This window comes from Nothoprocta perdicaria, unplaced genomic scaffold, assembly GCF_003342845.1.
Source record: "Nothoprocta perdicaria isolate Ctin4 unplaced genomic scaffold, notPer1 scaffold_54, whole genome shotgun sequence".
In the NCBI taxonomy this organism is placed as follows: domain Eukaryota; kingdom Metazoa; phylum Chordata; class Aves; order Tinamiformes; family Tinamidae; genus Nothoprocta; species Nothoprocta perdicaria.
This window is the reverse complement of record NW_020455799.1, coordinates 1,879,911-1,907,080: the sequence shown is the minus strand read 5'-3', so window position 1 is coordinate 1,907,080 and position 27,170 is coordinate 1,879,911. Positions and strand designations below refer to the sequence as shown.

Genomic DNA, 27,170 nt, shown 5'->3' with positions numbered 1-27,170 from the left:
TTGTTGGGAGGAAAAGCAGACAGGCAAAGGGGAGACTCACATTATTTCCTTCTGTGTAGCTTTCCTTGAAGCACAGGCACCTGTACAATTCCAAGGCCGTGTCACAATTATCAGCATGGCCGTGACAGTTACACCTGCAAGAAAAAGTAGATAGTAAAGAAAAATAATACAGAAACATYTCTTTGCAGCACTATACAACATCATCATGAAGACAATTTGTGTCTTTCTGAAAGCATAGCCTGGTTCTTTGTTMAGAACAAATAAAAAGACAGAGGAGAATATTCTTAAGTGCAGTAACCTAGAAAACACTTCTCCATTCAATACACTTGTRTCTCGCAAACTGTTTCTCAAAGTAATAAAAAGGAGCATGTATTAGAGCTACGGTTATGATACACAAGAGTGAACAAGAACACTCTTTGAGTAAACATCATGATAACACAGATAAATTGTTAATCCAAACATACTAGTAATGTAGAAAATAAGTTTAAGTAAATGTGACCTCTGCTGGGTGCTTCCTCTCAAGATAAGATCCTGACTACCAAAATAACTTCAGAAATAATACTTRTTAACAAAAATCTGCACCATATGCTTCTTGGAGACTATCTCATTGCGCAATTTGCATAAAATTTACAGGGCATAATTAGTCCTTTCACAAGAAAGGACACTTATCATATACAATAAAGTTGTCAGTCACAGATAATGTAACACTTTTACTGACAGCTGCCCAGTTTTAAATGGAAAAGTGCAGCCTAAAAACAAAGAATGAGCTCTGCATTAAGACTGTTCAAATTGCCGTGTCTGGGAATCTATAATGAAACTTGGACGAGCTACTAAAGTAAAGCATAAGCTGTGGTTTCAATCATAAGCCTTTGCTTCGAGGCATTGGTAATTCCAAAGAAAGGATTGCTTTTGACAGATTTGTGTAATAAGTATAATTAATTTTAAAATAACATGTGAGCAAATGTTAAGAAAAAGTACAACAATCATTTCAAACTTGATGCACTGCTTAAGACAGAATTCCTGTTCTCATTCATAAATGCAAAACAGAATCACTCCATTAAATTTTAGGCAGGTAATTACACACTTTGCACAGTTTTTGCAGGTGGAGGTAGTGATGGGTGGGGAAGAACTGCACGAACACCTACCTTCCGCTGACCGTGATTTCATTAACTCCATAGTATCTGTGCCTGAAATTTACCCCCGGCTCAGTTGTATGATACTGGCCACGGAGATGAATCCTCACTTGYGTAGCTTTCACAAATTCTTGGAGAGACGGAGTATTATAAAAATCATTGTAACCTGGACGATGATTTGGTTCCGGAGTAAGAATACTAAAAGTCAGATTTCCACGAGAGTATGGAGTGAAGCTGTTTAACAGAGGAAGACAAGTGTAAACCAAAATATCATATACTTTACTTATTCTTTTCAAAGTTGGTCACATTGATCTCCTCATTTTTTTGGTGGTTTCTATAGGAAAATTTTTAGATCAGTGGCTTCCTGATCACCTAAAGTTCAAATTATGAATGAAGTGTAACTTACTTAGCGACATCCGCCCTAAATTTGCAAAATACCTACAGCCAACGATGTATAGAATTCATTTAAATTATCATGCCCACATTGTTGAATATTTCTTGGTTAAATACATACATAAAACATACAGGAACAATTACATTTTGAATTCCAGAATCAGACTATCCTCATCTCATTTTGAGATGACATCGAAATGAGAACTCGCATAAAAAGATTTCTGAGATTTTGAAAAAAAAATAGATTCTTAGCTAGATTTTAAAGAAGAATTTTTTTAAAAAATAAAAGAACCCTGACCTGCAGCAGGACCCACTGCCACATCAGGCCCTTCTATCTTAGTGAAAAATCTTTGATTTTACTGTGTTCCTATGCAGGCCTGATATTTCACATGGATATCTGAGGAATACATCTGTATATTTCCTCTGGGACTACTGTCCTCTCCTTTTATCCTTAGCAAGTTAAATAAAACATAATCAATACTTACATTACACAGAACGCTGTAACAAAAATGTTGAGTATGAATTGAAKGAACGAGAATGTGGTGGTGCAAAAGCACCAGAAAGAACAGTAGGAGTCAGCTGTGGAGCTGACCAGCAGGTCTTCAGGATKTTAGATCACCTACATGCAAGAGACCTTAAGAAGATGCTCAAACTAAACACACTCAACCCTCTGATAATCCTATCAACCTACAGAGGTGAGGCCCCATGGAGACACAAAACCCCTTAATCACTTCCAGCTCCTAAAGAATACAAAAAAGTGTATTCAAAGTCAGCATGTGGACACCAAAGAGCCAGGAAACATGATAAGGATTCCAAAACAAGGGTCACTCGTCCTCCACGCCAGTCCAAAGAAGGAGCTCTGGCCACACCACTGGGATGCAAGGATGCTGGTGTCTAAGTCCTGGACAGAAACTATAAGCATACCTTAGTGCTTACAAGTATGTGACTACRTAAGTGAAACTAGCTTTGTTTTCAAATAAAAACCCACCTTCCCTTTCTTTAAAGGCCTCAGATGACACCCTACTACCCTGTTCCTGAAACATTGCACATGGTTCCCTACAGTAACTCCTCTTCAGCTATACAGAGTAGTGACCATGGCAACGTATTTCTTCTCTTTTCAACAAAGCTGTACCTAAAAAAAAAAAATCATATCATTTCCTATCATCATTTAGGTCACGTAACTAAAACCAAACCGATTTGGGGTCATTTATCCAAAAATGTTTGGCTTAAAAGACTTGCCTTCTCCTCTAACCCTCGGCTCAAAGGATAAGCAATAAAGTTCAAAGTTCTTTGTTGAAAACTGGTGCAACACAGGTGACCTTACGCTATTCTCCTTAGAATGCTCAATTCTTTGAGAACAGACAAAAATGCTGACACTTGAAAAGTCTTAGTGAGGCAGAAGTGAAACAGCAGAAAAGGCAAAAATGCCTACAGCACCTGCTATTGTATTTTCTGACTGACTTCCAGCCAAGTACTAAACAACCCTAATGCTGTCTGGCATCTGAAATGAGGCAAGGAGTAGTGCACTTGAATACATGAAGTGTATATATAAACATGAAAATACAGTTATTAAATCTACAACCATAAAAATAAACACGTATGTGCATGCATATTTATGTGTGCATATATGCACAAATGTGTGCATACATCATCTGAACATGTTAACTGCCTAGTAACAGGGATTCCAACCTGTTTCCAAGGTAAAGCTCTTTCCCTTTACTTGTCCCCATTTCCCTCCCAAGTTTTATTTTGGTTCTTATTTGACAAGATTAAAAAGCTTTGAGATATAATTCACAACTGGTCTCTTATGTGTTCATGGCAGTCAGCAATAAGGCTGAATGATTGGCTCYTAAGTCCCCCTCTCCGTATCATATATTCCTACCAAAGGGATCTACAGCAAGTTGCACTCTGGAGATCAGAAGGATCCATAATCACTGGGGAGTCAACTCTAACTCCATTGGTCCCACAAGGCACAAACATATAATTTCAGGAGTCTAGTTGGAAAATAACAGAAATCAAGTGTGTCAAGTTCCTCAGCATTACCAATCTGATCAAAACGACAATGACCCTTTGGAATTCTTAGACAGAAAGGTCTTATGTTGGATATTTTTCCTGCACACTTCTACATACATATAGTGAGTACACCAAATTAAAAGATTCTGCTCCTGTGGGACATAGAAATGGATTGTGTTAGGACATGACCTGCTCAAAGCATCTGTATTACGCAGATACAAACCCACTCATACCTAGGRAGCTGGAGACAGTTGACAGCGTCTGGTTTTTCCAGAGATCCGTTATTATCCATTCCAAAAATACTGCAATCTTTAGCAAAATACTGCCAGTCTTCCCAGTTTAGATCATTTCTTTTTTTTCTTTCAATTCTTACTGCTTCAGGGTGTGGGCTAAAGAACTGAAGTATAATATAGAATACCTACAAGAAGATAATGAATTTTGGAAGAAATATTTAGTGTAASTCCACTATAAAACAATCACAATATTTTRTTTTATTTCAATATTTTATTTTTCCATTCACAGAAAGAATTTCGCTTCAAGTATTTCAAAATAAAAACAAGTAAATTTTTTGTTAAATAAGCTCTGATTTCCCAGATACTATTATGCAGCAACTAACCTGCTCCAGAATTTTTCTCTTTTTCTTGAAAGTCACTTGAAAAAGCACTATACAGATGAGCCCATGATTTTTTACAACAACTTTGTTTTGGAAAAAAAAAATAGGGGCTTTGCTTTGTGTTGCCAAATATTTGACAAGTTGTTTGACAACAAGGTTTTTTTTCTTTTTTTTTCTTCCTTCTTTCTTTTTAATAACCCTATTTTCTGCTTGAAATACAATCAAATACCTGCAATGAAGAAGACTTCTCCCAAAATACTGCTTGGGAAATCTGTATGCATCAAATAAATCAAGTTTTATAACTTGACAGATCCTTAAACTGTTTTATTTGTTTTCATCAAATGCACTAATGCTTTCTTATGTAGCCAAAACCTGCCATCATATTATTTCCTTTCTCCTTGCTAGCAACAAAACCAACAAAAAATCCCCAAACCAAGAACTAGTGACAGAATAAACATCGCTAGTATTTGATAGCTCTCTTATTGTAAATGCAGCCCCAGTGCTGATGYGTTCTTCCTTCCAAGGCCACCTGATACTCCCCAGCCCAGCAGGGCAGGGTTCGGTTGCAATCCAGCCTCTGCTCAGAATCCTCCTGCCTGTTCTTCACATTCCCCTCCCATGTCCCTCAGGAAGTCAAACTACCATCTCCAGAACATTTCTACAACAGAACTCCCTTAGGACATGCCCATGTGCAGCATAGGGCATAGCATAAGGTGCAAGCATAAGGTTTGAATTCCTCAAACTTTATAAATAAAGTTCATACTAAAATTCTTTCTACTTCTGATTTAATAGCAAATGTAATCTTTCCATTACCTGATACTGTCCATTTTGTAAATCTATTGTGATAGAAACACCATGATCCAGACCTGCAGTATCGGCAAACACAGCCGAAATCCAGGTGGTCCCAATGTCATTGTCATTGATGTAATACAGAGGATGGGCCTCCGCGTCCAGCCTCAGCACGCGGTCGTTGGTGGTGTCATCGGCCCCGTTGGGGATGCAGTACCTCTGTACGAGCGGGTGCACGCGGGGATGGCTCCCGGGACAGCGGCACTCCGACTGCGTGTGCACGTGAGGGAATTTTCCGGAGAACACTTCCAAAATGTCTCTGTCGAGGCATATGAAAGAGCAATTATATACATGATAAAAAATGACAAGTGGTACTTTTTGCCTCTAGGTTAATAGGTTAAACAAAATACATCTTAGACTGCTCTAGAAACCCTGCAGCCTTGTTTCATCCGACATAAATGTGCCAGCCAGCCAGCAACGTAGTTATCCATGGTTCCTACTTGATCAAAAGTTATCAGCAGGCACCTCTAGCAGCAGTCCCTAATGAAGCATTCTCGAGTTCCTTTCCTTGCTCCACACACACATAGGGCGCCAAGGGCATACACGCTCCTTGCTCAGGTGCCTACAGCTAGTTAGGAGGGAACCAGCGCTAGACGCAAAAAGGAAAAACCCTATTAATATTTTATTATGGCATTGTGTCTGACACCAATCTGTTTACTTCTCTTCAGCACACCACAGGACTGACATATTGCCTGTAACCACAAAACTCTTAGATGAGTTGAATGTTATATGCTTATCCTCAAATCTTCCTATATTTCCAGTTTGAAAAACATCACCTCGAAAACTGTGCACAAAAATATTTTCAGCTTCAACTTTATTGGGACTGTCAACTAACTTGGGCTACTCCTGTTTTGTGGTCACCCTACTGAATTCTTGCCTCTTATGTCAAAAGTCAGCATTAGTTCCCACTTACTTCATGAATTGAATTGAGTAGATAACACGGTCAGGCCATCTAAAATTTTGTCATCTCTGGTCTATAAAAAGGAATTTGTTCCCCTAGAAAGAGCTGCTTTTTAAACACTCTAACAAAATATGCCTTGTCTTTTTATTTAGCAAATTTATACTTGCTGGCTGCCACTACAAATTCTACAGAAACCAAAGTTACAGAATTGCTGCAGACTATTTCGATTAGTTGATATGCAGAGGAAGACTCCAATACCAGACACATTTTTGAAACAAGTTATTTGTGGATAAAACCCTATGTACAAAACCATCTTGTACAACAACTGGTAAAATATTTTTTAATTTTTAAAATACACTCATTTCTCTACTTCAATCCCAGTCCAAAAAAAAAAAAAAAAATGACAAGGATTCCTTTCAAGGATTATACAGCCAACACGATCTTCATCTAACTTGGAACCATGTTTCATATTAATACTTGAAATTCACAGGAGATCAGTTCATCATCATGTCCTGCAGACAGTTGAGCTCCTAGGAAGCTACCCTTCATCTTATTGAAAGGCTATCATTAAGTAGCCTTGAGCTCTACAGTCACGAGTGTCGCTGAGCGTAGCCTACCCTGAAGCATCACACAGACAAATAGGACCTGACTACTTCTGGCCAGCTTGAACTGCCTGGATTAATCCAGCATGAGCTGGATGACTAACAAAGGTAGCATTTCTTCATAACGCGCTGGGAAGGGTGGCTGGAGGGCGACAGAAACTGCAGTGGCAACCACGAGAGCCTTGGGGATGGAGGAAGTCAAAGCCATTATCCCAGGGCTACGTGGACTGAGCTGGAGAAGTCATTGGCAGCTTATGCCAACCATCTAATACAGAAAGCAATAAACAGTTAAGACAACAGCCCTCGGCCTGGGGAGGAGGGGGACAGGAAAGGGTGTTAAGAATACCATACACGGATGCCTGACACCATGGAGAAGCCGAAGCCTGGGGACACGAACTGCTACGCACGGGAGCTGAGCTGTCAGCCACAGCGCGAGCGCGCCGACCCACTGCAGCATCTGCCCCACTCCCCTGCATCGCTGGGATCGGGGCCAGCCAGACCGGGCTGGTGGCACTGGTGCTCTGGCTTGTGCTGTGCACGTACATGGCTGCTTGCAGATAAAGCACATAAACTCTGGGCTGTTCATCACCAGGAGGTGTGGGTCGGTTCCAGCGGTCATCCCACCCAAAGAGCCACCCAGCTCAGTCGTGTTCAGCAGCTGGTCCTTCCCAATCCACTCTCCTAGAAAGAAGTGCTTTCCCATGAGGGCTTCCCGGAAGCAAAGGGCAGCAAAGGAAGTGCAATTGCTTAGCAAAGCCTGGAACAGAGAGGTGCTGCTTAACGCTAAACCTTGCTGTAGGGCAGAAGCAGTTTGTGAGCACATCAGCTCGCGGTGAGGTGAGTGCACAAGGACTCGGTCCACGCTGCAACATCAGCAGCGCTCATGTGCAAGAGGAGCAGGACCACAGAGCAGGGGGCTCTGCCTGGAGCGCCTTAAAGAAAGTGCCCACGGACTACAGGGAGCTCTGCAGAGGCTCGGGAATCTCACCCAAACCATCAGCAAATGCTCTAATGTCTGAACAAGATATCAGGAGTGTCGCCTAACTAGTTTATAAACATTCAAATCYAGCCACAGGATCTACTGTCTGCTCAAGCACACACTAAGCCTTGTTGTAACAGAGACAACGCTCTAACATAGTCAGAGTTTTGATATATATATATATTTAAACAACGATTCAAAAGAAAAACATAAATTCAATCATTTAATATATTAACCCAAGCTTTAGAATAAAGTCATGCTTGAGGCCATGGGCAGTAAACTATATGACAAGCAATCATCTTTTAAAGAAGACACGAGCAAAACACCATTCTTTGAGATTAAGCATTTTGTTATGCATTCTTTCTCCTCATCACACTCTTATTTTCACAAAAATAAAGGTCATTTACCTGTTTGTAAGTGCCACCGGATAAAAACGAAAATCTTGCATTCTTCCAACAAATTGCTCTAAACCTAAGGAAATATACTATAAATAAACAATCTAATTGCATTGAGAAGAAAGCAGCTTTGCACTGCATGAGAGCACCTTTAATTCAGCACTCTCAGATCTCTCTTGCACAATTACCCCTCCTGAATGAAACCGTCTTGGACCCAGACAAAACTATAGAGGGTAGTGACTTAATTTTTTGATAAAAAAGAATGATTTATAATAACTTTATAAGAACATTTTGTACCTATCTCTTTTCTGATTAGAGAGGTGGCACAAGGACCGGCTCATTAGACAGAAGTAATGAGCCAGTCCATGTGCCACCTCTAATTAGGGAAAAGATACAGTAGGTACAACTGTACCTATCAATTTATACAATAAAGATAAAAGGCATTTAAAAATACTCCTTTCTTTTATACACTCACCCCATATTCAGAATCTAAGCAAAACACATTTCCCAATATGAGTTTTAGGAACCAGAAGGCAGAAAGTCTTTGTTGCCCAACAGCATAATAATGTTTAAGCCATATACAGCTATATTTAGGTCTTGGCTTCAAATTCTGCATGCTCTCCAAGAGCAGAGCAGTGCTCTTGCTCAGTATTCTTACACTGGCAGAGCCAAGAATTTGTGGAAAGCAGCAAAACACCCTTCAGCACTTCTAAAATGGTCCTATCGTATGGTAGGACGTATAAAATTCCAGGTGTAGATAAAGGGTAACACTGTTTCAGGCATTACTGGAAGCCAAGTAACCCTCGTTTTGCCAGTGAGTTTACACGAGTGTTACCATAACAAAGGAAAATCCAGCGTCAAAACTCTTGAGCTCTACTGACTGGAAACCAGTCTGGTGGCCATGCATGATTCCATCTTGCAATCGTTTAATGTATTTACTCAGGATGTTAAATTAATGGGATGTGTTGCTTTAGAGGCCAACATCTTGAAGGGTGCAGAAAGTCCACCCAGAACCAGTAACACACACAACAAATCAGACACCATCAGGACTATCTACTGAATACCTGCCTTTCAGCCAATCTTGAGACAGCTGATTTTACAATAGGATTTTTTTTTCCTTTGAGAAATACATTACCTCTCAACATATTGATAACTTAAAAATTACTCACACACATGGATTTTAACCACAAGCACATCTCATTTTTGAAAACGCTGACTTGTTCCACTGAAATATTACAAGGTTTACCTGTGAAGCTTTGTCCAATTTGCAGTGCACCATCAGCATCAGTATCTGCAATTGCTCCCACCAGAATCCTTGAATCAAAAGCAGTACTGTCATCTTCCCAGCCGTTTAAGAAGAAACTAATTCTGCTACGATGCACCTATAGAATCAATGTAAATGGGCAAATAGGTACTTCATTATACAATCATCTTGATTTCCGTACATGTTGCATCTGCCACTGATTAGCCATTAACATTACTTTGACCTACACATGTGCATGTCTGTTTTGCATGTGAGTGCTTTGGTGCCTACTGAAAGTGCCTACCTTTTTTGTCCATTAGCAAACCAGGTAATAAGATCATCCTTCAGATGGGTAGACTACAAAATTTCTATAGTGGTCAAAGCAAAGAATGATCTACAATACAATGACTAGCAGAGCGAAGCGGGAAGGAGAGGCAGAGGAAAGAGATGGGTCTGTTGCACAAGGATCGAGACTGGTTACAGTTACTTCAGCACTTGAGGCCATGGGCACATGTTATAGCTGTCAGAGCGCTCACATACATCAGCTCCTACGGGCCTCGAGGGACTATCTACCATGCTCAGGATAAGCAAACACAGCACATTGCAGCCAGGCCTCTAACACCCCTCCAAAACACCTCCCTAACCCCAGCACGTTGCTGCTCACAAGGGCTGAGGGGAACGGGAGAGGAACTCGCTCCGTCTGCTCCGTGGCCAGCGGGTAATTCCCTTGCACAAGGGGAACCTTTGGGAGGAACATGCGCTCGCTTGGCACTGCAGGGTACTGCTTTCTGCAGGCATTCCCTTCCCTGCCAATTCATTTTAAATTTGAGCTAACATTCATAGAAATCCTTTATGGCATTCTCCCAGCTCCACAAAGCACAAGATGCTGAGCTTTTACAAAGTACCGTTCTGCATTAAAAAAATCTCCATGTATAGCCGGTATAACACTAGAAAAGGTTTGATAATATACAACCACCTTCCAGCCTTATGGAATTCAGCACTTCCATTTATAAATACAGGAGTACACAAAATGAAAACCACGCTCATCACGCCTTATAGTCATTTTGCCATTACTTAATTAGAAAAATTAACATCAACTCATTGAAGACTTTGGAGCTCTCTCAAATAGTAAACAAATCAGAAACAAATAACAGAGAATAAAAACCTTGCTCGCTTCAGCAATATATTTGAAAAACTGAAATTTCTAAGTTTTAACGATATTTAGCTTGCATGGGGCTTATTTAAGATGACAGCCTCGTAGCCCTCACGTTTCAAAACATTCTGCTGTTGCCAATTTACAGAATGTTATTTCCATTTTGCAGAAAAGGTAATCACAAACGTAAATGGATCCTGGGCGAATCATGCCTACAGAGGCCAAGAAAAGAAAGAGCATTTTAGCCTGTCTTGGTATTCGTTCTAATCAAATTAAAATAAGGCCAGAATAATTGTATCCATGAGAACAATAGATGTGCAGTGATGAACAGAAGGTTTACAAGCCAGACTATTTTGTTACAAAGAAGATAGTCAGGATCTCAAAAAAATCAGTCGGAAAACCACAACATAAGCATTCAAAATGTTATTCTACCAATAGTCTTTCAAATTTCAGACCAAGATGAGCAGACACAATTATCTATAAATCTCAGTTCAGATGATCATCCGTGCCTCAGGCGCTGAGCCGATCCGTATTTTAAGAAAGAAAATATACAATGAGATGGAGTTTTTGTTTTGTCTCTTTTTCTTTAGGTTTCACAGAAGACTGTTCAGATGCATTTTTCTCCTTAAATTACACGTTCAAACATTTATGTGGATGCTGAGCTTTATTGCTGTTGTTTCCAGATTCAGTCAGTATTTCCCAAATTTAGACATGAAAACTTATTGCTCTTCCACTGATGGAAATTTGAAGGCTATTATCATAATTACTAAGCACTGAGATTTGTTCAAAAAGTTATTGTACGTGAGTTTCCCACTCAAAACACATCTCTTTTCATTTTAAGTTAGCTTTTGTGTTCACACATCAATGACCTAAACAYACAAAAGAAAGACTTGGTTTTAATTCAAAGCCCTTTTAAACATCTGACACCCTATTTGCAAGAGCCCAAGCATATGTGTATAGGGTGGTTACACTGCATTTTTTGCAGCCCCGCATTTTTTACAGCCTGTTACTGTCATTTGGTGTTTGACTGTTATCATCATAAAAGATACAGGCTTTCCTACTTTGTTATTTGTAGCATTATCTCATGTTTTACAACATCTTTGCACAACATGCCTGCACATGAAATATAACTAGTGAAAAGTTCTCAGTGGTATTAATGCATAAAAAAGAATGTGGTTCCATCTCTACTGTCTTTACCCAGCCAAAAGCTGATGAACAGCCAATTTTCCTTTATCACATTAGCACAGCCATGAGGGAAACACATTTGTTCTAGTCAGCTACACTAAAGATACTATTACCAATCTAACATATACATGTTTTATATCAGCAGTATTCTCAGAGTATGAGGGAGCCAACAATATATTAACACTAGCATGACAGTTTATTTAAGAAAAGAAAATTGTCTCTGTAGAGGGACAGAAGTTAGAAATGTATGGCTAAAGCTCAGTGTCACCGGTCTAATAAAGGTAATAATTCTTAAGCTTTCTTTATAGCAGGTAACACTCCTGTGGCAGCTCTGTCATATCATTCAAATAAAAATGTTGTCTTTTACAAGTTTATGTGTGCCTTTATTTTCAGTCAGATATGAAGCACGTTCCGATTTCTGGTTTTCACCACAAACTCGCTGCCCTGCCTGTAGTTCCTATAGGACCTGATCCAGCCTCCCTCAGTGCAAGCAGGATGCTGGCCCGCACCTGCCCCCCGTTAAAAACATCAGGGGGACTATTTATGGCTTAAGAGTGACAGAATTAGACCCCCAATGATCAGGTTTTTTTTTTTCCCTTGTTGAAAATAGGTGATTAATGACAATCTTAACTCTCTCTCCAGTCTCTCCCCTCCCCCACACACAATCTCTTTATATTAAATAGGATTTAGAATAGTTGGGTTTAATATAGCACATCCCCAAGGTAGCCCTAAGCACTTTACAGTGCTGAATTGGATATCAGTAGTGCAGTGACTGTGCAAGGCAAAGGCAGCAGTCATTATGCATTTGGCAGTAGCTCAATGTAATGATCCCCCTGCTGGTTATTAAAGGGGGTATGAATATCTGACACAAGAGGAAAATGTAGGAGGGAAACCAAGTGTGGGATAACAAAAGAAATATCCCAGAGTGTCCTCCCACAGTGGAGAGAGCAAGGCCGAGAAGTTTGGTGGCTGTTTGGACTGAGCTAAATACAAAGGCTGGCCCACACCAAATCCACTGCAGGTATCTGACTAGGACAACAGGGTTATTCACCCATTGTGTTTATTAATAAAATTTCATAGGAATCTGCCCCAGGACCAAAACAAAAGATGAGTTGGAGAGYGGAGCTTCATGGCTGTACAGAGCACAGACCAGAAGCCTGGAACGGGAGAGCTCTAATCCCAGCTCTGAACCCATCTCTCCCTCCTTCGCCTCCCCATCTGTCAAACACTCAGCAAATCACCTCAGAGAGAGGTAACAAGGATTAGCTACTAAGACAAATTCACCCTGGGACTGCTTCAGCTTCTGCCAACACAGAGCTGAACACCAATTCAGATTAAGAATTCAGAATAGATCTCTTGGATGGTGAACTGCAATGGTGAAAGATACCTACGGCATCTCCAGTACCTTCTTGGTGCAACCCTGACCCATTTCGAAGGTGAAGAGAGCGAGATCAAGCGGGGCAATAAGCAATAAAACCCRATCAGTGTCTAAACTTCCTTGCAGAGTGGATGTACTAGCAAAGACCAAAGGTCCAATCGCAGTAAGAAACAGGTGCCCAGAGGAGAGTATGGACACATGGTGAACACTTCATGCTTCTCCTGCACTCTGAGCAACTCAGAGGCTTCCTCAGCCAGAGAGGTTGTCTAGGTATTCAGTAGCTTTTCCCAGATTTCTCTTTCGTGAACTTGTGTGGTTGCTCCTTGAACGCAAAAGCATCTGCCATCCAAAGACACCCCACTGGCTTACAGAACATGCATTTGGTTTTCAACTGCAGTGTTAACTACAAGCACAATGGTAACAAAATACTTAGTATATCAATAAACACTTAAAATACTTGCCAAAAAAAACTTAACATTCCTTTTATTTATTTTGATAGAGGCAGAAAACTTTAATTCTCAAGAAATTGTGACAGCAAAATCCTGAATTGCAACTTCAGCTCTTAAGGTTATCAAAGAAAGTCTCCCACGGCAGGGGTAGGAATAACCAGCTATAAAATGTGGAATCAAAGCTTCATCTTCTGATACTAGGAATGAAATGTACTGTTAGATGTAATGGACACCATTGTCACCAAGTCAGAGAAAAAAAGCAGTTCAGGAACCTGTGACGTACACGAGTGCAGTTGTCACAAATCCAAGCTACATTTAAAAATTAAATCAAACTAAAATTAAAAAAATGTTTTTCCAATATGCAAAAAGCATTTTCCTCCAAACAACTGAACATAAATGTGAACAAAACTCAAAACAGAATTGGTTTATTCTTTTGCACAGTAAGATGTTTCTTGGCAACAGTAATTACTTTGTATTTATAAGGAATGGCTATATACAACACTAAGAATGTCCAAATACTTTACAAATTGCAATTGGGTACCAATAAGATTTACCCCAAGACAAATAAAAGATATTCTATTTATTTTTTCCAGATGTGGAAACCAAGAGAAACAGCAAYGCTTCTCATCTTCCCTTTGCTGCTATAAAATCTTGAGCAACTCCACTGAGCTTGGTGAAGTTACAGAGGTTTTGCAGAGTTGTAAATGAGGGCAGAATTTGGCAYAAATGTTTTTCTTTGACATTCAGAAATTATGAGGAATCAGAGATTATGAGGAATCAGGAGACATTATGACTTTCCCATCTCAAAAGTTACTACACCCTGCACACTTACAGTTTTTTTACTGTCAGGTACAGTTCTTGAACAAGTTGCTTTGCAAGCATAGCTTACTATGCATCAAAAAACCAGGATTAGAAAAAAAATCTCCTAAATGTACTGCAAAATTGTTGCATCAAGAACTTTTTCAATGGGTTGCTGATCTTGCTAACGCAGCAAGAGGCTTCTACATAACTTTAGCATTTTCTAAGTGAACGATATGAACTTAACCAACACAAAGTAGACAAATGGAATTTTGGAGGAAAGTAGGAAACTATCAAAACAAGTCTAAGTTTACTTTCAGCTGTAATGAGCCCATGATCCCCTCGAATACGTGGTCCATTTTGCATATTAGTAATATCTAGGTACCTACATGGTGATAAATTGGCACCCTAGGAACAGCAGACAGCTTTCTCCCAAAATTCAATCTTTTCCCTCACTGAATAAATTGCATAATTTACACATCTTCAGTAAAACTATCATTCCACTCAAACGCTTCATTCCTACACCCCAACTCTAAATTTTCTTTGGTTTTGTCTTGCAGCATTTTTTTTTTAATGGAAAATACACACAGAGACAAATGAGAGCACAGCCCACACCCCTACAAACTAACACTCTTCTCACACACATTAATACAAACAGCGAAGAAAAGAGGGTTTATTCCAGAACKCCTCCACGCCTCGGGCCAGCGAACGTGCCAGCCCCTTGCTGAGGGCTTTAGGAGATGGAGAGCTGCAATCACCTCCATGGACACGTGGCTGTTAGATGTCACCCACACACAACCACCCCCTACAACACCTCACCTCCCCACCTTGCAACAAGCCACCTGCAGCCTCAGCCACACGAAAAACCTTCACTGGCTGCATTATGAGGACAAGCACTCTAAGCACTGCTGCACATTTTGACAGTAATGACATTATTGCTCAGGATGTCTGGGCAGATGTCTTACACATGCCAAAATCCCTGTGCTCTTTCTTTCCGAGGCAAAGCTTACAACCCCAAGATAAAAGAGTTCAGTTTTAGTCTTTTGCTCTTTGCATTTTAATTTTTTATTTGGAATGAAAATTGAGACAACACAGAGGGAACTTGGCAGATCTAAAGCTTGGCAAGAGATAATGAATTTATGTAGCAAACATATGAGAACAAGAATGTGTCGTGAGGAATTTGTCTGGGACCTTGTTCTCATACAGACAAAAAAGATGCTAATAACTATGTTAATGGGGCAGGAGAACGGGGAGGGGGAAGGGTGCAGAAACCAAAGAACCAGGTCCAGGAGGACAAGCCAGCCAGCTCCTAATTTATCTGTGTAATACTTGACACAAAAACGACACCTTCTAAGCTGGTAAAAGAGCTTGTTGATGAGCCTGCCAAAGAGCTGCATGCTGCTTCAGGTAGAACTCCTTTCTTGTAATTTCTCTTTCTATTAAGCAGYGCATAGAAGGAAAACCACTTATAAAGCCATTGCTGTTATTTTGTAACTCCATGCTGTTTTTAGAAGGCTTGCCAACTGTATGATAGACGATGCAAAAACTCTGTGCATAATACAGTGACTTCTACCTACTATTGTTAAATGACTTGATTCACATGTTTGCATTTCCAAGCCTCAATTCCTGTGCTTGCAGAACACCTCCAACAGTAGCCTCATTTGGCAAGAAAACAACTAAGCTATTTGAACTCCGTACCTCTGAGTGAGCCCAACCGTACCAACTCTACCTGTTTCCAGATCTGGCAGTAACYTGGCTACAAACTTGCAGCAAAAGAAAACACCAGAGGAAAGAGGCAACTTGCAACACCTAAGGAGTTTCAATGGGACGGGATTTTTGTCCATCTTAGGTACTCAGGCATTTTTACAGGAAGAAAACAAGGACTCTAAGAAAACCTTTGAGAAAAAATGAGATTTTACCACTGAATTAAGTAACACCATAGTCAGACACTTCCCCTTTCATTATTTTTAAAAGGGCCTATGTTTGCRTTCCTGGTGGCTTCTTTGATTTCCAGCCACTCACTCATATTTCAAGGGAAATTACAGCAAGATCTTTGCTACCTGACTGTAGCCAAAAATACAAAGTCAACTCTGCCCTCTCAAAGACCACCAGTCTAACCAAGTGAATGCATTATCTTTTATAACATTTTTATTTTKTGTTAACTTACATATAAATTCACGGATGCTGCATTGCTCACCTTCAGAGATAACAGAAAGCAAAGATCATAAAAATCTCTCATGMTCTGTTTGAACTACCTAGGAAAATAGTTCTCAGCTTTTAAAAATAGGAACCAAAGGTATAAACGAATGGAACAATCTCTTGCCATTAAAGCACTGAGCCTCATTTCAAAATCAGGGTGCAGTTTAAAGCAGAGCAGAAACCTCAGCCAGAAAACAGTTTTTAAAAAAAAAAATGTGCAAGTTAAATTCTTCCTCACTTCCTCACTGTAAATAAACTTCACCATGAGCAAGATAAACTCAACCAGAGAATCAGAGAATTTCAGGACACTTACAGGAGACCTTTCTTTACAAGAGGGAGAGGAACACACACACACCCCTGTATTTGCTGACACCACACATAACCTTGTTGCGGAATCATGAGGAACTTTATTTTCACAAACATAATCAGATTTAAAAACACCTCCCCTGAACATGTTTTCCTGCAGGGCAGCAAAGCGGTAAAATATGAGCAAAACATTCTAAAAGGTGAAGTGTTTTTTCATCTTTATTTTCACACTTGATACTTTTTTCCTCCCTACTTTTTTGTTGTTAGACTTTGGCAAACAGTTTTCTAGGATTTCTTAATATGAAAAAAGTCTCTTTGATTAATTGGCTTTTGATGTTAAAACTGCTTAAGGGGGGGAAAACACATCATTTTCAAAGAATACTGAAATTGAATCTTTGAGCCACTGGAACATTCTGTCCAGAGATAACAAGTGGCCTGACTAGTACTTCAGCTATGGATTTATTTAAATGTAGACATACACATACAGTATCAGGAAGGTAAAACAGGATATGAAATAAACATAAGGCATCAACTCTAAGCTCACTGTCAAGAGTACACCAAGGCTTCTAACCACAGAGTTCAGCTGAAGGTAACTATCTGTCAAATGTAATCTGTGCAAGTGAACATGCTTAAGCTGGTGCTATGAATCAACCAAAATTGCTTTGGTCTTATTGACATTCAATTGCAAGAAGTTGCAGCTCATCCAGTCCAACAGACAGTCTGACAAACCAAGAGTGCTTCAGTGACAGAGAGCTTTAAATATAGATGCGACTATCATCACAATATACACAGGACTAAACTTTATGATCCCTCATACCATCTTCTGAAACTGGTCAATCACATCAGCTGGCCATGATGCCACAAGCCCACATGGTCACCCTGCACCCATCGCCAATTGCTGCCATTTACTATCATCATGACTTAAAAAAGAAGTGGCTGACAGAAAAATGCAGTCTGTGTGACAGAAAAAAAACTCCATCCTTCATCACTGTCCCATTATGTCTCTCTCAAATCCATTTCTTATGTCATTATTCTTTGTTCTACTTTGATAAATAAAATGCTGTATTCAAATGTATTCAAACTCTTTGCGTTAGTGAAGGGGCAAATCTTGAGCTGGTATAAATGGACTTCAGCTTGCTCAGATTCAGACCTAAATCATGATACATTCATTGTCTTCCTTACAGCTTTTCTTTGCATCTGGAAACAAAATGCCTGATCAAGTCTGTTGGAAGAGGGTGCTGGAAAGTATCTTGCATACCAGAACCCCAAAGGAGACCTGATCTACATCCCAAYCCTGCACAAAATAAAGTAACATCATCTGCTACAAGCTATGAGGCTTGTTTGGCCTCTCTTGAGTCCTGCCATTCCAGTGTGAGCATGAGCAGCAGTGCAGCATGAATACTGGAAAAATACACATTTTTCTAAAACTTTCCAATCTCTTTCAGTCTCTCTCCATTTAGTGAATTTTAAATTATCCTAGAACCACAGAGGGATAAAGAAAGTCTTGGAAAAGGAAATAYGCCAATTACATAAACTCTGCAACAACCACGTAGGGGCACACAGAATAAAATATTTGGGGGACTGAGAGGAGAGTCTCGCACTCATGCTTGGTGTGCTCAGAATGGATCTCACCATGGTCTGAGAACTCTAATATATATTAAAAAAACAAAAACCAGAACACAGACTTGAGGAAGAAACCTCATCAAGGGACCACAGTGACAGAACTGTCATAAAATAGAGGAGCTGGAGAGGATAAAGGGACAGTAGAAGAAGCGCTAAAGAACAGTGAAGGGGAAGGAAAAAGCACASGGTCGGGAGGGGCAAGTTGTCTCTTTGCCTTTCCTTCTTTTGCCTCAGGCCCATATCGGCCTTTCCTTTTCTCGACTTAACTGGGATGAATTTTAATTGCAGCCTCTCTACACGTTTCATGCACTCTGTAACTCGCCACTTGTGTGGAGTAGATTTCCCATTCATCATAGGATTGCAGGCAAAAAATCCCAGGAGCATTTTTGCTTTCCTTCAAAGTTAGCTTTGCTAAAATCAATAACTTTGGGGCTGCTTCTTCTGTGTCTAGTACATACAGCCATTTCAAATGTCATGATTTTATGATCATTTGATTCTGTTTATCGTCTCCATACAAGATTTACATTTATATTCTTTCCCATGATAATAGTCACTAAATTCTTATTATGTAGCCTGTTTTAAAAACTGCACATAGGCAACAACCTTACAGCACCAATGGAAACCTGCTCTCGTTTGTGGTTTTAACACAGCATCTTAACATCTCTAAGAGTCTCACTCCATACTGCAACCTCCTAGATACCCCATCATTCTTCAAAGGATCAAAGTTCTGGCTTTCTCAGGGACCCACTTTATATCTTAAGAAATATTTGTGTTTTTTTTTTCTTTTATGATCCAAATGCAAGGTTATTGCAATAGCTAAGAAAAACAATTGCATTAGATTGTCCTTAACTTGTGCACAAACAATTGAACTTGGTTAAAAGAAAAAAAGGATTTTTTTTTTCACCCAAAGACTAAGTATCATCCCTTACCAATACTGTTACCTCTCTTCCAGCTTTATATTAGCTCTCTCTTCAGTAAAACTCTATCTCGGCATTTTAAATCCCCCTTCATTTTCCTGGTTGTCTCTCTTATTCCAATAATATCTTTCTTATCCTTGAAAACATGTCACTCCAATTCAGCAGTCTTATTACATACGCTCCCAGCATTTGTATAAAAGATATTTAGCTTTTCTCTTTGCCCTCCTTTACTTTTCTTTCTCACTATCTCCTACAATGTTAATCCCTTCTCAACGGGAAATGGTTTTCCTTCAATCCAAGTGTTTCTTTCTGTGCACAGCACCACTATTTCAGCTTAAATTCCCTAAAGGATACCACAAATTATTAAAGAAAGAAGGGAGGGGAAGAGGAAAGAGTAGAAGGGAAGGAGAAGAGAAAGATGGAACCCCAGTGTGTTCCAAAAGCAATTAACTCTGCTCAAGAACAAGCCATATATCAATCCAAATTTGATCTGAAACAGTGAAGTGAGAAAGCAACTGGAATGCAAACTGGTCCAGGGTGTTTCAAGGAGTTCAGACAAACTAACAGCTGCTTTATGAAGAAAGCTTTCCAAATGTGACAATGCAGGTTACAGCAAGAGGCAGGATCCAAAATAACAATCGTGTCGTATTTGGACAAGTGTAATTTTAGCGCTGTGAGACAAGCCAGAAACTGAGTGATATAACCCACACTGTCAGCCATCTGACAAAGAGGGCCAAGGAAGACCTACATGCAMAAAGATAATTTTGGAAGTGGTCTGTATTTTTAAAGAATTAGTATTTAAACAAGTAAATATTGTTTTAAAGTAAAAGAAAGTCAGAGATGACTGATACTTCTGCTATAAAGGATGCACTTCAATTAGAGTGSAAATGTTCATTGTTTTTTCCCCTGTCGAATAGATGATCACTATTTCATTAGCATGAAGTAACAAACTAYTTGGTGAAGCTCTGCCACTTTCTACACTAACCAGCTTGGAACAAAAAAGAAATACTGCTCATCAGCTACATCACAAGAGCTCTACCCATCTATTAATGATGCCTCAGGACAGAATTAACAAGGTTGGGCAGGGATGTGGGACAGAAAAACCAGAGCGCTCAAGACTGTAAATACAGATTCTGTTGAAAGCWGAAATAATTAAGCTTTGCTCTACCTACTACTTTAACCATCGATCAATCTTTGTTCTTTTTACATGCAAAAGTGTAACAAGTGACTCTTGTGCTGCAAATCAGTTCCAAACAATAAAACATAATAACAGGATCCTAGTCATCAGATCTGAAAATACATGGAGAACAATCGCTTTCTTGCCACATAATGACTCTATTTTCCCCAAGTCACAGAACAAATCAGACCCAAGCTCCAATGATCACTATAGTAACACGAAAAGAGACAAGTGTTAAGGATTCAACAAGCTGCTTTTTAGCAGTTAAAACAGTTACATCAAATAGACTTGCCAAAATTAATTGAAACAGAAAGGCCTGAAAGTACATTGTGGATCATCTCTTAACAATGCACATTCTCTGCCCCTTCCCCCACTGCAAATACAGCACAGCTACTGATTCTGAATTTTCCTGAACTACTTGTAATCATGTAAATTAGGGATGAGATGYAGATGTCAAAAGAAATGCCCCTTCTGAATAAAGTCTCTGTACTTCACTCAAAGAATAAGCGGATAGCTGAACAAACGAGGTAAGCTGTTACTAAGGTGCAATTATTAACCCTGTACTACACTACCAGCTGTAGATTTACTTCTGGTCTTCTGAATTGACTATACATGAAAAGTTTTGCACTATTTTGCATTGCTCAGTAGCAAGACTTGCAAGTCATTCCTAGATTTAATGCATGAATACATCAGTTCATCAGCACTTGGACAGCTCTACTGAGGGTAGGTGGTTTCAACCCATCTCTCACTTTCCTCGTGATGCTTTTACACAAGGGGCAGGCAATTACTCCTGCCCTCTGAATGCCTCTCCACAGAAGTTTCATATATCCAATGCCATTTGGCAAACACAGTCTTGTCTTTTTCTCCCAAGATCGATTTTCTGTGCATTGTCAAAGATGGACAAAATTGCCTCCGATTCCGCTTATATCTCTCCCAAGATCTTACWTCAAGCTTTTCTCTCCTCCTGTTAACCATCTTCCATCACATCTTTTAGGAGGAGTCATTCAAATATTCCTTCATCCTGTAATTTTCCAGCACCCTTTCCATGACTTTTTCCCCCCTCTAGAGTTACTAGGCGTCTCATCAAAGCTTTACAGCAGGTCCAAACTGCTCTGCTTAGTGAATGATGGCCAAACCTGACCAAAGACGAGCAGTTTAGTAGCTTATCTGCAGAAAAAAAAAGCTGAGGAGAACACTTTATACAGCAGTTTCATTGAGTGCATTTTGCTGCAGATGGGCCAGAAGAGGAGCAGGGCAAGACTGCTTACAAAGCTCCTCACACTTTGGTACACAGGACTCRAGTTGAAACATGGAGAGGCCAGGGAGATTCTCATCAACAGCAAAGACAAAAGCAAATAATGATATTTTAGATCCAAAACACAACACAATGTACTTAGAAGTCCAATGGAAGAGCAGCAATCCAGTTTACGGGCTTCACAGCACAAAAAGAAGCAATAACCAAAAGAGGTAGAAAAACAAATATCAAGACTGAAATAAACCACTCAAAGCAACTGCAGTTGCTTTATTTATTTCAGTCTTGATATTTGATCTGTGGAAAGATAAGCAACTTTTCTGTTGACCAGTCCTGTCTCCAAAAACCACAGAAGTTGGAGACAAGCCAACAAGCTAGAAAAAGAGAAGTGTCCCTGAGCATTGAAAATCCAAGGAAAGGATTCCAGTGGACAGAAACATAGAAGCATGCAGTCCTAAGGGCCTGATTAGCAGTCATGTTGAATGTGTAACCTATGTTGCCACTGAACATCACATATCGATATATCTACAGGTGTAAGCACAGTGACTCAGTACTGAGGCCAGCTCTGATCATGGACAATAGCAATATTGAACATAAACACCACCAGACAGGATAGAGGAGAGGTTCAAGGGGAAAATATTTTGGCTTTAATTCAGGAGGCAGAAGATCAAAGCCAGTGCCACTCTGAAATGCTGCCAGTACAAGGAAGGGTCAGATAAGCAAGGCTGCAGGGTTCTGCGCACAACGGAGCAAACAGTRCAGGTAGAGATTTAGGGTGATTAGGATTTGAGAGATTTTTCTGGAACAGATGGAATGAAAGGAGGATTGGCTTCTCCTACATCAAAATGAAAGGAAGATTTACTTGTATATCAAATTAGGAAAGAAAAAAGCATTCAAGAAAGCAAACAAAAAGTATCTGAAAAAAGTAGTCCTAAACAGCCATAAAGGTATACATACAAAATAAGTCCTACTCTAAAACCTATAAACATGGTTGAACCAGGTGGTCAGGAATGACACAGGTCAAACCAGTGAAGGAGCATGGCTATATCTGTAAAAGGAGTTCAAACTTTGATAAGCTTAATAAGCTGTCTTAAAACATTACAGAATCTATACAAACTCTAAACATATAAACTAACTCCAATCTGCTTTCTAAAATGAAAAAAGATAAAGCAGCGTTTTCCATTTCTATAGATTAGGAAAGCAGTAGAAACAGAAAACAGCGCAGTTTTCAATTAGACCTGCAAATGTTGAAGAACAATGCAGAAACTAAATGTTTAGCCATGATATATAAATTAGGTCTTAGAACAATTATTCTGATCATTCAGCAAATAAAGTCAATACAGTGTGAGATGGAAAACTAAATGCAAAAATGGAAGTTTTAAATAGATGGATAAATACAATATGCTGACAAAGTCAATGTGGCTTTTATGGAAAAAATAAAAATCAAGTCCCAACTTGGAGTTCTTTGAAAAAGTTTGCAAATGCATAAGGAAGAGCTCAATACAACAGCTTTCCAGAAAGGTGTTAGCAAAGGTAAACATTAAATGGCCACATTTCACAAACACACCAGTTTACCAGTGGGTTCATCCTACARCTTCTGCTTTTTAACATCTTGTGTTATCTTGAAAATAGCAATTAGTAAGGTAACAAGTGATGCAGTGAATATTTCCAGACAATAAAATTAAAGGTTCCTTGAAAGTTTAAAAAGTATCTCAAAAGAGCTAGGGAACAAGCGAAAGAATACCAGAGTGAATGTTTTAACAGATGTGTTCAAGTTCTATAGAGTTTATAAACTCTTAGAACAACATGTGTTCAAGTTCTATAATTAAAAATCTCATACATCTTAAGAATGGTAAGTAAGAAGTGACTGATGCAAAAGGAATCTGCAGAATTAAGTGAGGAGACAGACTGGTTAAAATATAGGGAAAAAAGCACTTTCATACAGCCATAATTATGTATGAGGAACACATCACCATAGTAAAGAACAAGAAAGTATATATGCTAAAAAGAAAACAGAAAACCAAAAAAGAGTTCAGTCAGTGGCTATCCAATATAGTATGTAGCTGAAGAAGCTTCAAAGCCACTGGTTATCAGAAAAATAAGTTGGGGATGTATCTGAAGAGAGCTGTTTCTGGACACCTACTTCTCATTCATAATTAAAGCCAGAATGTCTGGCCAGACAGACCCATAGAATACCTGCTCCTCTCCACAACAGAATTTATTCCTTTCCAGGAAAGATAGCAAGTTGCTCAGGGTCTTTCACAACAAAATTAAACAGGCAGAGACTTGAAGATTGCTCCTGCATACTTCCCCCAGCACATACAGTTCTCCACTATATAATTTATGTCAGCTTCCTTTTACTASAGGCACAGGTGATAATCTAAGGTGTACATGAAAATTCACACAAAATAGAGGTTGCAGAAAGGACCATCTGAAAACTTCCATTTCTTGATCAGACATTGACTTCAGTCTCCCAGAGAAACTGAAAACAAATGCAGTCATCACTTAAAATAATCAATAACAGAAGTTGCTATAGATATTTTCCTGCACTCATGGAGTTTTTAAACTGTTAAGGTTTCAACTAGCAAGACATAAAGAGGGAAGGATCATGGTTCAACAGTTGTGATCCATTGCAATTCAGCACTTCCACAACGAGTATTTGCCAACAATGACATCAGGCAGATCTATACCAAAATGAACCCTGTAGAATAGCCAGTACTATCTAGACCCAACACTGGTCACCGAAAGCTTTGATTCCTTCTGATTCTGATCTTCATAGAGTTTTCAACTCTGTGGTTTCCATCAGAGCAGTCAAGATGGCACTTGCTATCTTGCAAAAACATGTATTTGGTCTTCTCCAAAGTTTAAATCCTGCCTTAGATGAGGTTACATGTCCTGTGCTCCCAGACCTGTCACTTTAAAATGTAWATCTGGAGGTACTCACAGAAGTTGATTGAATTCATATTCAGGAGGAAAGAAAGTTTTTAAGAACCAGGGTAAGCAAGGAGAAGATAAGGGCAGCTGGGAAATCCCTGTTTCCCAAGGAGCTGAAGCTGTTGTAACAAAGAGCTATCGGATCACCACAACCCAGCCTACATTCCAGCAGCCACGGCCCAGGAGAACCAGAGGCCAAAGCCACAGCAGCCCTTGTGGAGGCAGCACAGCAAGTTATTCACATCAGAGGACCCCAAGGCTGCAAGTGCAGTAGAAGGATCTGAATGGGCTGCAATCCCAGCACATGGTAAGTGATGAACCAATCACCAAGGGAGCTCGGCTTGTTTTTTCCAGGAATCGTCCCCTAAACTGACTAATCGTCCCCTGACTCTCAATTTAATGTATTTAATAATAATAATGCTGTACTCTCAGCACTTAATGTATTTATTTCTGCTGTTGGTTTAGAGCACAGCAACAAGTACCTGGTCATGCCCCATCTGCCTATTTTCAACATACAGACACATTTAGCAGACAAGAGTTTCTAATATGTGCCATTCAGGCAAACTTTCTTTTTTGGGACTGACAGACTACACCTAATGATTAAGAAATGAAGACTTCAAGCAGCATATCAAAGTTACATGAGAAGTGTCCTTGCTTTCCAATATTCTAACTAACTTGGGATATATACCCCACTTAAAAAAAGCTTTTCAGTAATAAACTCAGAGTGTATTGAATAAATATTTTCCTCTTCACTTTTAAGTCATAGTTTTTTGCCTTAATATAAATTTAAAGTATTCTAAAACTTGGGCAGAAAATAAAAGGATTTCACAAATTGGAAAGGACAAGTTTTCTCTGGATAGTCAAACAGTTATGATGTAAAGCGGTCTCATTAAATCATAAGTACTTTAACCTTTTCTTGAAAGAACTGAAAGATTTAAAGATTTATAAAGAAATTTTGCCTAAACTAGGAAATGACTCATATTTGACATGTATTGAAATGATAATGCTGATTTCAATAGGCACTCTAAGAGCATTTTGTTCCCAGGAGAGTAATTCAGTCATGGTTACCTCTTTGCATTTAGATTTTAAACTTACTTCATAAAGCTTTTAATGTGCTACTGTCTGCCAAAACATGGCAGAGTTACACAGATATGATCAGGCAAAATAAAGGCTAGTAAAAAAAATTATTTTTTATAATTGTGGACACTAAATATGAAACAAATACTTCAATCTGACATTTCTTACAGAATCTCCTGTATCAGAGGCCTTGGATGTATCCAAAAATTCATGTTTACATTCTACCCTTCTTAACTGGTTAAATACAATCTGAAGTATCAAAAGCAAGACCTTTACCAGTGAATATGAGAAAGAAAATAGAAAAATACACAATGGAGCTGTTGTTAAACTAAACAGATAGGATTTTAGTATTGCTGTGCTGAAATAATGAGGTACACAATTGATCCTAATTATGCAATATTGCGCTTTCAGGTGTTTTAATTTATATTAAAGTTCATTAAGACATCAGATTAAGTACATATCTTTTAACTTGATGCTATATACGTTTATTCCACTGTGTACCTTAAATCAGTGCTCAGGTTAATGTCTCCAAGACATAATGATAAATACTAGTAGTAAATACTAGTAAATCAAAACCACAGAATGATTCTAAAGTGTACAGAAGCCTGGAGAACTTGATCTTTACCTACCATAATAAAATAGGGCTACTAATTTCAAAAGTTAAAAAAAMCAAAAAAGCAGTTTATGGACTGTTAATCAATTAAAATTGAAAACGGTTAGAAATTACAGAACAAAAAAAACAAGCTTCTTTAAAAGCCATAAGCAGTGGAACAAAAGCTAACACACAGCATTAGAAAGAAATAATTGATGAATAGAAAATGAGTAAAATTCAGACTGATAGAGTAGGACCAAGCTGATGTCCCAAGCAGTTTTTCCAGTCTATTTCAAGCCCATTAGTGACTCGTGTCCCATATCCTGTGAAAATGTTCATTGCAGTATCTTTGCAGGAAAGAGAAAATAACTTTAATACACCTACATAAAAACAAGACGCGGTAGACCCCAACTTCCCCTATAGGATGCATTGTATCACATTATCATTTTTATGAATTGAGCTTTTCTTTCAAATATAATTCTTATCCTCACTAATCCGACTAGAAGGTTTTTTCAGGCACACACTGCCTTAAGGAAACTATCTCATAATTCCCACTTCAAACAATTCCTTTTCTGTCCTGGTGTTTCCCCTACAATGCATCTAGAGATGGAAACTCTACATCTGCATGAAGACTTTCACTGCCACACCAAGCCTAGGAAGGCTCTTCCGATTCATGTTCCTTCACCATGAAGGTCTGAAACGGTACACAACATTCAACACAACCTCAGGGCCTGAAACAACAGCAGTTACTTTACTCTCWCTACTAGAAATACCTGATATATTCACCAACATATGCCTTTTCCATGGTCACATCATGCTAGTTATTCCTTGTCACCACCTGGCCCACTATTTCAGTCATCTTTCTGATGATTGGGTAGCTAGCAAAAGGTTTTGTTACTGGTTTCAAAGCTTATGACTTGGCATTTTGTAATACCAGATTTTATTGCCACCTGTTACCCTCATCCAACGAGTCATTCCATTCTACTTGTACTAAAATGGCCACCTCTTC

The 27,170-nt window shown here is 39.1% G+C and overlaps 1 protein-coding gene across 1 annotated transcript in view; it reads right to left on the bottom strand.

The window, feature by feature from the left end:
* The window catches only part of USH2A (usherin), a 336,721-nt gene that overhangs the window by 301,311 nt on the left and 8,240 nt on the right, over window positions 1-27,170 (bottom strand). Inside the window, exons 3-8 of the mRNA XM_026048437.1 lie at window positions 9,125-9,260; window positions 7,891-7,954; window positions 4,966-5,260; window positions 3,773-3,957; window positions 1,146-1,367; window positions 41-134 (exon numbers count right to left, since the gene is read on the bottom strand). Of these exons, the coding sequence (XP_025904222.1) occupies window positions 41-134; window positions 1,146-1,367; window positions 3,773-3,957; window positions 4,966-5,260; window positions 7,891-7,954; window positions 9,125-9,260 (996 nt within the window). The remainder of the gene's footprint in view (window positions 1-40; window positions 135-1,145; window positions 1,368-3,772; window positions 3,958-4,965; window positions 5,261-7,890; window positions 7,955-9,124; window positions 9,261-27,170) is intronic.